The sequence below is a fragment of the Mytilus galloprovincialis genome, chromosome 5, assembly GCF_965363235.1.
Source record: "Mytilus galloprovincialis chromosome 5, xbMytGall1.hap1.1, whole genome shotgun sequence".
NCBI lineage: Eukaryota > Metazoa > Mollusca > Bivalvia > Mytilida > Mytilidae > Mytilus > Mytilus galloprovincialis.
Window position 1 is genome coordinate 8,860,707 of NC_134842.1, and position 13,929 is coordinate 8,874,635.

A 13,929-nucleotide genomic window follows, 5' to 3' on the forward strand; every position below is an offset into this window, starting at 1 on the left:
GTGTCCCTATTATTTAATCCACCATTGCTCAAAAGTCAGATAAAAGCAAAAAAAGTGCAAAAATAAAAACAAATTGACCATAATGTGTATCATATAAAAATAATTTATCTGGCAAGCAATGTAATTTTTACAGCCAACATATATTTATGTCTTCATATTAATAAATATCATTTCAATCTTAATTAATTCAATTTTTTGACATCAAAATGGGATATTAATAACCAGAAATTCTAACTACCACTGCAGAAGAGTTTACAGAAATAATTTACAAATAAACCTCACACATAAGTGCCCACACAAATCAAAGATGTGATTATTATCCTCTTCAAAGGGAGATAATTCAACCAAACACTTACCCATTATAGAGATATGCCCTTGTAGGATCATTGCTGTTAGTATTCAATATTTAATGGTTACTTTCATTTTAGTAGTTATGTTTTCAAAATCATAAGTGCAACATACAGAAATTTGGAGAAGTTTCAATTTAAGGCTAATCTGGCCAAAAAAAAGACAAATATGTTGTTATATATAATGTAGACTACAGAAGTTGAGATAATATTAGAGCCTTAAACCATAACTTTGGCTCTACCAATTGACATATATACTATATTTAATCTAAAAATTAAATTTAATATCTAAAATTCATCATATAACTTTTTAACTTACAAGGCAGTGTGACCTGTAATATCTCCTTGACCTTCGCATGTAAAGGATCGTTATCTGTGACATCTGTCTCACTGTCCATCTGATTCACGATCAAATCTTTGAAGCGGAACTCAAAGTCTTCTGTCCTGACCGACTCAGCATCGCTGACATAGATTGGTTTACGCAGTGAATTGTAAGGTGACGAGAGGTGATTGTTAGTAGGTTTTTGTTTGTTATAGACAGGTGGTGAAGATTTAGACCCTGTAAGGATAGAATAAACAGTTTTATAGGCTTTAGAATAAAGTTTTTGGATGAACACAGAACGCTGTGATTGGTTGGGAAGTACAGTGCCATTTTCACGCTTTTTGGATAAAATAGATTTTACATTATCTTCTATAACAGACTCTGGACCTGCAATGGATGGAAAACACATCAAACCAACACCAGAATCAATTTTTATAAATAATTTATCTGAAGTGTGAATATTTGGTTGTTGATCTTGCTATCTGGTCTTCTTCATTTCACTGTACTGCCTTAGTACAAACAACAAATATCAGTTATAAATGGAGAGTCATTTGGATTTCATTGCATGATAAATTTTAAATAACTTTAGACCTGAACAGTATATTCTTACCTTAGACCTGAACAGTATAATCTTACCTTAGACCTGAACAGTATATTCTTACCGTAGACCTGAACAGTATATTCTTACCTTAGACCTTAACCATTTTGCATGATATGTTTCAAACTAAGGCTCAGTATAAAAAAATCAGAAAAAAGTTACATGCATATTGCATCAGGAATAACCCTTGCATTATCCTATTATAATTTTTCCAATACTGAGAGTGAATTAAGACATATCCTTGGACTCAGCACATTTGTTTATGACCAAAAGACATTTTGACTCAGCAAGTATTACTTTCTCAAAACAACTACATTTGTAGTATGTAAAATATATCTGATGACTTAATTTGTTCTTCTACCTACTTTTTGGACGTAAGCGATCAATTAAACTTTTGGCCTCTCTATCATCCCCATTCTGTTGTGGAGTTCTAGTCCTGCTGTCATTTGATACTGAATCATCCTCTTTGAATCCTAAAATAAATTGACCAACAATTTTTATCAAGCTTTTCATAATCAATAATCTATTAATATACCTCCTTCATAGCAATCTGAAATATTAGTAGAGAATATGCTGTGTGTTTCAATTTTTTTTATAATCTAGTAGGATTTTGGTTTATACACTAAAAAGTTATTTATGACTGGTCAGAAAGGCACAAAAAATAAAAGTGCTATTTACAACTTTCTTCATTGAGTTCAAAATGTATAGTCAATAGTCTTATTTCATATTACCAACTTTTGACTCTGTGTTCTACTTCTTTTAATAAGTTTACTTCTCTGTGGTAAGACATCCTGGTACTCTGTCAATTAGGAGCAACCAAAAGAAATAAAATTCGTAAGGGTTCCACGGAACCCAGTGTCTCGCCTACTTTTGCTGTTAATCGCAGGCTCAACAAAAATGAGGAAAAACATCAATAAAAATTTCCCTCTCGATACTGTCTTTTGATTGAAAGAAGCTTCCAAGTTTGGTAAAAAAATCCAGGATAGTTTATGAAAGTTATCAAAATTTTAAAAACTTTAACCACAGAGTGAATGTAATGTTTCCTCGTAGAAAAACTAAGTCCATTTAAAAGTAAAATACGGAAAAGTGGAAATTTATTTTTACAAAATTGTCTTCTTGATACTATCTTATGACCATAAACAAGCTTCTGTCCAAGTTTGGTACAAATCAAGGATAGTTTATGAAAGTTATTAAATTTTAAAAACTTAAACCACAGAGTGAATGTAATGTTTCCTCGAAAAACTAAGTCCATTTATAAATAAAATACGGAAAAAATGGAATTTTATTTTTACAAAATTTACTTCTGGATACTTTCTTATGATCATAAACAAGCTTCTGTCCAAGTTTGCTAGAAATTCAGTATAGTTTAAGAAATTTATTAAAATTTCAAAAACTTTAACCACAGAGTGAATATTTGTGGACGCCGCCGCTGCCGACGACGACGACGATGCCGACGACGACGACGCCGCCGCCGCTGCCGCCGACGACGACGACGCCGACAACGACGACGGAATGTAGGATCGCTTAGTCTCACTTTTTCGACTAAAGTCGAAGGCTCGACAAAAATCAAATATATAAACGATGCAATTTGGGGGGAAAGTTTACTGCTTTCTAATGATTTAGTCACCTATACAAAGCATTAAACAGTAAACTTTCCCTCAAAATTATACAGATTAAAATCTTGAATTTATTTATTTATGTTGCTCTAGATTGACCGAATACCAGGATATGTCCAACCACAGTGAGGTAACCTGTCGAAAAAATATAAATTCTAGAGTCAAAAGTCAGCAATATGAAAATGGTCTATAAATTAAAGTTATCACATATTTGTTACGAATAAGTCGGGTTTTGCACATGTAATATCCTCAAAATTGCCCGGGCCAAAAAAAGAGGTTATTAGTTATTGTGCCCTGATTCCAAATGACATGACGTCATTGCATCCTTAATGACACTTTTAGGATAAAATGTTTAAAATTTTACCTGTTATGTTTCATTAAATTGTTATAATTGACCTTTTTTTCTCTCTTTTCTGCATACTTAAATATGTGATAAAAAGATTATAACATGTCTTTTCCATATTGGCCCAGGTATCATCCCTTGACCCATATCGGCCCTCGGCTTCGAGGCCGATATGGGAGTCTTGGGATGATACCCAGGCCAATATGGAAAAGGGCATGTTTTAATCTATTCTTATTTGAAGAAAAAATGTGTACTCAATAACAGCTTCATATGATATATCATACCTATCTTAAATCAACAATATTTCATACAAATTGTGAACCATTTATTAAATCTAAGAAAAATCTTTTTTTCTTTTAATGAGGACTACCTTTATTTTTTCCTTAAATCAAAGTAATACTATTCTTGTTTTCTAACATTTGATATAAAATATAATAACAGTAATAATCTAAATGAAATAATATATTTTAAGTGGGTAGCAGGATTGTGCAACCATTATGATATTCTATTCACCATTATTATTTATTGTGAGTGTATAAACGTGATAAAAGTGCAAGCTGTGAGCTATGTACCAATGGGCCTACCTAAGGAATTAACAATAATCGCAGTGACTGAACTGTTTGTACCAACAGTCTCACAATTTAGAGCTTTCATCTATAATTTCATTACAAAGCGCCCAAATCATGTAGATAGTTAATTTGATGCAAACAACTTCAATTTCAAAGATTTGTTTTACCTTTCATCTTGTTTCTAGATTTGCATCAACAAGAATCTCTATTTGTCAAACAAAGAAGATAAGCCAATCTCTTCAGAATTGTCTTTTCTCTCTTGAATTCAATTGTCAAGATCTAATTTGGGCTCATATGGCACAATAACTCTGAGGACAATACAAATGAGGGAATATGCATTGATTTAAAAAAAAAAAAAAGACAATCTACAGCTGATCTCTTAAAGTATGGAAACCCTTTGGTGCAAAAAATGTGTTTTTGGAAGATGACATATTAAGGCCCTGATGGTAGCATACTATTGATAAAGAATTCTGTTTTGCCACCTCTCCTGTGATATTTTCTCTACCTGCCACAATATCCAGTAACCAATGAGATTATGAGTAATGGTACTGAAAAGGGACATAACTCTCTTCATGTGATGTCATATGATAAAGTTTCATAAATGAATATCCCACAACCACTGATATAAAATTAATGATATGAAAAGGGAGATAACTCTATTTACCTTATGTTAGGCAGTCAATTTAAACAAATCCTTTACAACTATAAATCTTATCTATGCCACATTTATATATTGAAATAAAAGTAATAAAAACAATCTTACTAAAAAGAAAACTAGTAAATAAACTACATTAAAGAATTAAATAAACAACACAGATCTGTAAACAAACAAAATACAGAGACAGACTCTCTAAACTGGGCAATATTGGACTTTTGCAAGGTCGTGTAAAATTTAGGTAAATTCAGGTACTGTGGATTTGGTTATTAATAAAACTGTCAAATAAGATATGTTAATAGGGGAGACTTTAATTAACTGATTGAACTGTGTTACAATGTGTTTGACATGTCAAAGCTTGTGATTGGATTAAACTGTGCATTTTCAAGGTCAAGGGCAAAATATCTGCTGTATTATTTACTGTTAGAAGGTAGACACAAACCAGTGAAGTAAGAGCTAAAACAACATCCAAAGACCACAAAATACATAAAACAACAGCACACCTGAAGCAGACTTTGGGACGGTGTCAAAATAATCCCATTGTAGCGACTCCTCGCCTTTGGCCGATTTTTCTGATTCAGAAGAGCTCTCGTCAGCGTCTGATTTGTATTCCACAGTTTCGTCTGGTTAACCAACATAGCATTCACAAAACATTGTTAAAACAAATATCACAACATTTAACATTCTGTCAAATAGTTCACTATCAGAAGCACATCAATTAAAAACTTAGCATAAAATTATAAAATTATAAATTTCTTAATCTTTTAACCTCAAATTTTTTATATCAATTACTATTAATGGCTTTTAGTTTTGTATTTAAAAACATTTTTTTTTTTATATCAAAATTGGAAAAGTATGTATAATGAATGAAATGGATAAACCATGATTATGAAATGATATATATATATATTGCACTTGTAGATGATATTACTAATAAAAGTGTTTCCGTGCATATATGATGATGTATATATCAAGCAAATGCACAGATACTGTACATGGACATTAGCTTTCAGACAAATTTGGTTTTTTTTAATCTCTACATGTAACAGTTTCACAATCAAAAATTCACTGTTAAAAATAAGATATGAAATAGTAAATAAAAAATATTTGTAAAAAAAAATTCCTTAATATTCCTGATATAATTTTTTAAAAGAAACAAAATTTTCAGAAAATTTCTTCTGTTCAAAATATTAAGCCTGCATCTTAAATGTCGTTTTATATGAGAACATTTAAACTTATCAAAATAAATAAAGACAAATATACTGGACATTTATGCAAAGCAAATGAAAATACTGGAAATAGAAGAAATGGAAAAAAATAAAAGTAGCATTTAGAGACTGTTGTTAAAAATTATAAGATCTTGAGATCAATAAAAGCATTTTTTTCTATTTGCTCCTTATTAACAAAGCATTGGAAGTGTACATATATAGATATATGTTTAAATAGGTAATAACGATGAAGCTTACATCATAAATATTTTGGTATCTTTATAGAGTATAGTAAAGTTAAATATGTAAGTTCTGCAATATATAAGTGCACAAGGAAATTTAAAGTGTTTATATATCAAACTAAAACAGAATTTTGAAAAGATTGTTATATACAAACTGTACCTAGTACTATTATTATTTCAGATTTACATATCTTATACCAAATAAATTTTAAAACGACATATATTTACTTTTGATAACTTTTCAGTTTTAATAAGTTCAAGATAAAACTAAGGGAAGGGGAGATAATTCAAAGCCAAGCTTGTTACCTGAACTATACACTAATGAATCTTGGAATTTTCCGTTGAAATCTTCTGTTTTAACTGTGTCTGTATCACTTGGCGCAGATGGTTTGTCTTGATAACCTGTTTAAAAATTATTAAGATTAATATTGAATTCAAAGAATATCTTATCTTCTGCATATGATTAAGAGCACCTCTGAACACAAAGAAAGATAACTCAAATTTTATCCATTTTCTTTGAGTCATGATTCAAAGGTCAGAAGGTTATTGGAGGGGGGAAACGGGGGTCTTCACTTTATCCTTTATCTTTAATAGAATGCTATATTTCTTTATACTTAAGTTATTTTGTCAATTTTAAAATTTTAAAAGTACAAGAAGCATGCAAATAAAAGAAATCAAGACGTATAAGCTAATTAGTATACCAAAAGAAAAATGAAGAGATATGAGACTATTTTAAGAGTAAAAAACAGTGCACACAAAAAGGCCACAATAATTGGAACCCTTAAGAATCTGGTCATGCACTAAATCCCCCATGGAGATTTTCAAAAGTTGGCAGGTCTGATGATAGACAGGAAAGAAGACATAAACATGCTTTAAAAGTTTGGATATTCCTAGCTGATTTATAATGTCTAATTCTATTTGTTTCATGTTTTTCCCTTTCAAGCATAGATTACATTTTTTAAGTATTCATATAATAAATTTTATCATAAAAATTCTTATCATTGACTGTCTGTCTTATTTGTTAAAAAATATAAAGAAAACTGATTCTAAGGCTGTTTTGTTGGGTGTGATATTTCTCAACTGTAAGTAATAAATCTAAAATATTTTAGGAAACTTATGAAACTTATCTAACTTATTATAAAGAGTGAATTGGAAAATGACACAGTAGTCAGTAACCAAACAACAAAATGTAAAAAACAGAGCATTCAGGGATCACAAAATTTTTGTATGCTACAAAAATGAAAACTTAATAAAAAGGACAAACAGTACTAACAAAGAATATAAAAGATTGATTGATTGTTGTTAGCTTAACATTTAGTGGCAAATATTTCATGCATTATAATTTATAAGGATGATATGGAATATATATAATATGGGTTGATAATGACAATTTAAAACAAGTAATACTTTCAAAAACTTCTTTATGTATATTTGGTAAATAAACCTTTATCTATTAATAAAATTCTTTTATTCTTGTGCCCCTTAAATATAACACATTAGTCTATAACACTTCTAATAAAAATGATCAATAAAATTTATCTTTGTGTATTGCTTACAGATTATCACCCATTAATCCACACTATAGGATTATACTAATTATAACTGAGGATTAACAAGGTTATAATACTCTATTCCTACATAAGACCATAAAGTCGTTGACTTTTAAAGTCCAAAATAAATAATAAACTTTTTTGGTATATGATCTGTCACAACATGTGTAAATTGTTATCAAATGTACCAGGATTATAATTTAATAGGCCAGACACACGTTTCGTCTACATAGGACTCATCAGTGACGCTCAGATCAAAAAAGTTATTAAACTAAACAAGTACAAAGTTGAAGAGCATTGAAGACCCAAAATTCCCAAAAGTTGTGCCAAATATGGCTAAGGTAATCTATGCCTGGGATAAGAATATCCTTAGTTTAAAAAAAAAATCAGTTTAGTAAACAGGAAATTTATCAAAATGACCATATAATTGATATTCATATCAACACCAAAGTTCTAACTACTGTCACAACATGTGTAAAAGTTGGGCTGACATCAAGAAACTTTTTTCCAAATTCTGCTTCTTTTCCCACATTGTCTTGTCTTGTGAACATTTCACTGCTCTTGATGTGACAAACCTTTTTTTTTCATATCCCCCCCACCACCATTATTTTGCTCAGACAAGATATGTTTTCCTTTTTTTTGCCCCCGCCGTGTCTTTTATTTATTTTGCCCCTCATTATTGTCATAAACATGTTTGATATGATATAAGTACCTGTTCTCTTGCGTAAAATTTGTTTGAATTTTTCGTCCACATCGTGAGCAGAAACAGATTCTAAATCACTTTGCCCTTTTCTCCTCTGTATATCTTCAGCTGTAAACGAAATAAGCAAACATCATTTTTTTGGTTGTTCTCGAAACATATTCCAAGAAGTGCAACATGGTTGACAAAACTTGATCTTAGAATTTAATCTGAGTTGTTACTGTACTTTTTTCATATGAATCAAAGTAATTGTTGAGTATACATCAATGAGACAGCAAACCTACAACACAACTAAAATCTGGAGGCAGCAAACCTACAACACAACTAAAATCTGGAGGCAGCAAACCTACAACACAACTAAATCTGCACATCAACATGAATATCAACAACTATGCAGTAGAGATTTTGAAAGTCTCAGATTTTTACAAGACATTTGGTCAGGTAAATATTCATGAATCATCTGGAGAAAATGTGATATGATTGCCAATGTGACAACTATCTAAAGAAACCAAATGTTGTTATTGTAAGGAACTATAGGTCATCCTATGGCCTTCAACAATGATTAAAACTTAAACTGCATTGTATGCTATAATAGGCCACAGCATGACATAATGTAATAAAATTATAAAAAAAAATAAGCAAAAAAATAAATGTGACAGACAGCAACCATAACACAAATGAATTACCATACAGGCTCCTGATTCATAAGGATCAGTTGGAGTTTTTAAAGTTTGTCTAATGTAAAAGATGTGTTTTATTAATGCTAATAGTCGAATAGTCACTTGCTTTATTGATCATAACTGAGTTCATGCGGTATGGGCTTTGCTCATTGTTGAAGGCCATACAGTGACCTATAGTTGTTAATGTCTGTGTCATTTTGGTCTTTTGTAGATAGTTGTCTCATTGGCAATCATACCACATCTTCTTTTTTATATGTTCAAAGTCATGACAATAAAGGTTTTTTCTACAAGTGCGTCCTACAATCATATCATACACTATCTATTGTTTATAGTACCAGAGAAACAGACTTTGACATGTAAACTTCTAGGGGGTTGGGTTGGGAGAAAGGGGGGGGGGGGTTATTTGGGGAGTGCAGGGCAATTCCAAACAGGAAAAAGTATTAAACATATCACTGTAACATTCTGTTTAGTAAAACTTCAAAGAATAGAAACATGATAAACTAATTAACTTTCTAATCAATGAACGTAAACCTACAACCTGAAGTCAATCAACCCATATACACAAGGACAATACAATAATTGGTGTAGCTAATACTCAATACAGCAATATATGGGGTTTCAATAATTCTTATCATAAAGTGACTTAATCCCTTACATGTTATATGAACCCTTTTGTACAGATATGTGGAAATTTTCTGTTCAAGATAAATTATTCAACATACAATAATTAAAAAATCGTATTCCAAATTCATTCAGTAAGTTTTCTCCAAATTTTTCTATTTTTTTTAAAAAACATTTCAAGATACAGATCCAGGACAACATGACTGAACCTTATGTTATTTCTTTCTGTGTGCACAATATATTTTTTAATAGATAGACTAAGGTAAAAATTGTCAGCCGAAGTTGCAACCTGTTTAAATTGTTAACAACTAAAAATTTGCATGAAAATGTTTCATTGAAATTATATATAACATTTCATGAAACCATTTTTTTTTCTGTAACATTTCAATAACAAACTTTTATCATTAATCTTCACAGTTTTAGTAATTAAAGTCTAGAGTGCAAGTGTTAGACTAACATACATAATCGCAGTTCTATTTCCTATTTTTGTAATTCAGATATCTACAAAAAGGGAAGCTACCAATTTACCATTACTTTGGTTTTTTTTTAGTATTTTCAGCATGATTTCCAAATAAAAGAAGAATGTGTTAAGCATGCTTTATAAGTATTTTTTCCCTTTGATAGTAAAATAAATATTGTTATTTACCATCTTTGAATCTGACATGTCTCTTTACACAATTATTCTCCATTATTAAATCATAACAATAATTCCTAAGTCAAATAAGTCACAAAAATCGTAATAAAATCTACGTCTTATGAAAGTGCTTTTTCAAAAGATCGGCAATACATTCACATTTAATTCTCGAGCATTAGTAAACATTGGTGTATTTCATGATTAAGTAATGACAGATTAAGTCTAATCCTGTTCATTGTTGCATTCCGTTTATACAGAGAATCGCTTTACATTTAATTTAAATGATTTTGTTTGAGTTTGGAATTGACATGTAAAAGTTTACCATTATAATTTAAACGTTGTATTTCACACCCTCTACAGAAATATATGTCACTTCAATACAAAATGTTTTAATCAAACTGCAATTGAGAAGTTCTCATTCATTCTATAATAAATGGAGAGAGTTGAGACTAGTGGTTATTAGTTTTAACAAGATTAATTTATGTACTTCTTGTATATAGTATTGGCTATAAACTGTGTGTGCCACAACATGAAAAGTATTTATTTTAACAATTTCTTGAAGTAACAAAAAACAAGAAACCAAAATTATTATATAGTCATCACAGAAAAGGCCTTCTTCCATTGACTGGTATTCAATGCCACTTTCAACACTATTCTGCTTTTTCGTTTCAGTCAGTTTTTATTTTAGGGAAAGCAGGTGTCCCGAGTAGAATTGCATGAATATTGGGGAATATTGTCCCGAATAGAATTGCATGAATATTGGGGAATATTGTCCTGAGAAGAATTTCATATCTTGCGAGTGCAACATATGTTCTACAAGGGACAATATTCCCCAATATTCATGCAATAACCCTTTTATTGTATAGCAATATAATATTTGAAAGTAAAAATTGGTTTAAACTAAGATTTTGTCGTTGATGACATAATTAATTTTAAAGATTTATTGCACTAGTGCAATATTGGAATTTATTGCACACTAACTTTTGGTTACTTTCTGTGGGAAATATTATATTGCTATGCAATAATACTTTCTGTGGGAAATATTATATTGCTATGCAATAATATATAGCAATATAATATTTCCCACAGAATGTAACCTATCATATTGCTATGCAATAATATTATTTATATACTTCTTGTATAATGTATTCACTATAAACTGTGTGTGCCACAACATGAAAAGTACTTATTTTAACAAATTCTTACACTAACAACAAACAAGAAACCAAAATTGTTATATAGTCATCACAGAAAAGGCCTTCTTCCATTGTTTGATTGACTGGTATTCAAATGCCACTTTCAACACTATTCTGCTTTTTTGTTTCAGTCAGTCTTTATTTTAGGGAAAGCAGGTGCTCGGAGAGGACAACCTACCGTAGGAAAACTGACAATTCTAGGCAATTAAGATTAGAGTTGAATGCACCTACCCTGTCAGGGCTCACACTACTTCAGAATTATAGGGAGAAGTGACTTCTCTTTTTGAAACTGATAGGGAGAAGTGGTGAGATTTGAAAGAGAAGTGCTCATTCGCGCGGTGCGTTACAATGTTTGGATTTTACAATAGTATAAAGGGCCATAGGCAAATAATGTTCTTTTTATATTGTTCAATTCATATCTGAGAAAAAAAAATACAATTAAAGCAACATTTGAAATTAAAAGTTGTTTAAGTTTTACTAAGGTTCTTGTGAGAAACTTATTCCAACTAAATATCTAGCACTAAAAAAATAATTTATTTTAAAAAATGTAAAGAAATTATAATATATCATTACATGTATTACAATTTAATTAAAAATTATCTTGTGTATGAAATTCAGTGTTTCTCATAAAAAAATATAAAAGTTATTAAGCTGGGCCATAATATATTGAAATTAGTATAATAGTCTCAGAGTTAAGCAACTTTAATCAATAGTTTGAAACAATCCATAAAATATATAGGGAATTATATACACCAATCAATTAGATGTAACCAAAAGTCTCTTAATTTGTGTGGAATGCGTAATTTTTCCCTTTGGGATCAATACTTCTGTCAGCTGTTCCGTCCGTGCGTCCGTAGTAATTATTGTAAAAGTACGGGTTTCGGTCATAGCTGGTCCGGTTCAGATCCGTAGTTTAGAAATCGGTCAATGGCGGACGAATGCAAGAAAATTTACAAAAATAAATGATGTTTGACAAATTATTTGAAAAGGAACATGACGTTTTTAACGCAATAAATGGATTAAACATTTACTGGAGGCAACTTTTATCACGTTTAAATGAAGTAAGAAACTTATTTTGCCGCTGAAATTTAGGTTGATGTACGTTTTCGAGTAACAAGCACCGGAACTTGCGAAAATGCATGAAGTGATAAAAAGTTGTATTTTTATCAAATAACCTGCTACACACTGCGAAGACAATGCTTCAACCTCTTTTCTAAAGATAATGAATCGTTTATGTCTGAATTTCTTTAATTATCAATAAAAAATTGATGTTTCATCAACTTGGTAAAAATTGAAAATGTCCGATGACGGAAGCGACTGAAAGCGAGTATCGTCAAGAACAGGGCGAATTGATTTCGCTTTTGGGGGTCGGGGAAAGCGAAGTGACGGTCGGGAAGGCGACTTCTTCGCCCAAGTCGCCTGGTAGCGTGAGCCCTGCCCTGTGCAGTATTTGAACTCACAATCTTAAGTGTTGACAGGCTAGTGACTACTTAGACTACACAGCCAACAATGCCCCTTCTTCAAAGAACATGGTTAAAACAAAACTGCCTTATACGGGTAATTCATTAAACATCCATAAAATGCTATACTTCAAAATATTTGAAAGAATATAGGAATCAGTACGACTGCAAACCAATATATATTTATTATAAACAAGAATGTGTCCACAGTACACGGATGCCCCACTCGCACTATCATTTTCTATGTTTAGTGGACCGTGAAATTAGAATAAATTCTCTAATTTGGAATTAAAATTAGAATGATCTTATCAAAGGGAACATGTATACTAAGTTTCAAGTTGATTGGACTTCTACTTTATCAAAAACTACCTTGACCAAAATCTTTAACCTGAAATTTGCACTATCATTTTCTATGTTCAGTGAACCGTAAAATTGGGGTCAAAACTCTAATTTGGCATTTAAATTAGAAAGATCATATCATAGGGCACATGTATACTAAGTTTCAAGTTGATTGGACTTCAACTTCATCAAAAACTACCTTGACCAAAAACTTTAACCTGAAGCGGGACAGACGGACGAACGAACGAACGAACGGACGGACGAACAGACGGACGAACGGACGCACAGACCAGAAAACATAATGCCCCTCTACTATCGTAGGTGGGGCATAAAAAGGCACCATTAAAACATTCTGTACTTTCAGTTATGTTTTGTAAAAGTATTTTAATACTCTTATTTTATTCTTGTCTAACAGATTGAGCATTTGGTAACATGAAGAAGTCTTAAAAGTTAAAACAAGTATAAAACAGACTTATTCAAGTAAACCATTTACTAAGGGTGTGCTTAACTTTAGTGATTCATTTTGGATTACAAGGGTGAAGACAATAAACGCTAGCACATCACAGACAAACAAGTTAGTGATCTATGTTTCAGTTTTATAACTAACATCTCTATAATAATGTCTGTGGTTTAAAAAAAATAATCTAGGCTTTATTTGCCACTAAATCCTGAAGATCATTGAAATGAAATGAAATAAAAGTGTTGCTTCTAACAAGGTTTCCATTTGATATGTGTACAAAATGGCAGGTCACTTTTATGCTGTATTTTTACCGATTTAATATTGTTGCACTTTGAATATTTTGTAATATATAGTTCTTAAGAAGGGGTCATCAACCTTAAGATAATTAT

General features: G+C 30.9%; 1 protein-coding gene across 18 annotated transcripts in view; it reads right to left on the minus strand.

Annotated features, from left to right (window-relative positions):
- LOC143075075 (uncharacterized) overlaps positions 1 to 13,929 on the minus strand; it is a 133,501-nt gene that overhangs the window by 82,937 nt on the left and 36,635 nt on the right. For 13 of the 18 annotated variants that reach the window (XM_076250342.1, XM_076250337.1, XM_076250343.1 and 10 more), the window contains exons 6-11: positions 8,163 to 8,261; positions 6,207 to 6,302; positions 4,954 to 5,073; positions 1,633 to 1,740; positions 667 to 1,056; positions 357 to 389 (exon numbers count right to left, since the gene is read on the minus strand). In XM_076250342.1, coding sequence (XP_076106457.1) covers positions 357 to 389; positions 667 to 1,056; positions 1,633 to 1,740; positions 4,954 to 5,073; positions 6,207 to 6,302; positions 8,163 to 8,261 — 846 coding nt within the window. Of the gene's footprint in view, positions 1 to 356; positions 390 to 666; positions 1,057 to 1,632; positions 1,741 to 4,953; positions 5,074 to 6,206; positions 6,303 to 8,162; positions 8,262 to 10,097; positions 10,243 to 13,929 lie in introns of those variants that run through there. The other 5 variants (XM_076250354.1, XM_076250348.1, XM_076250345.1 and 2 more) reach the window with 5 other exon arrangements.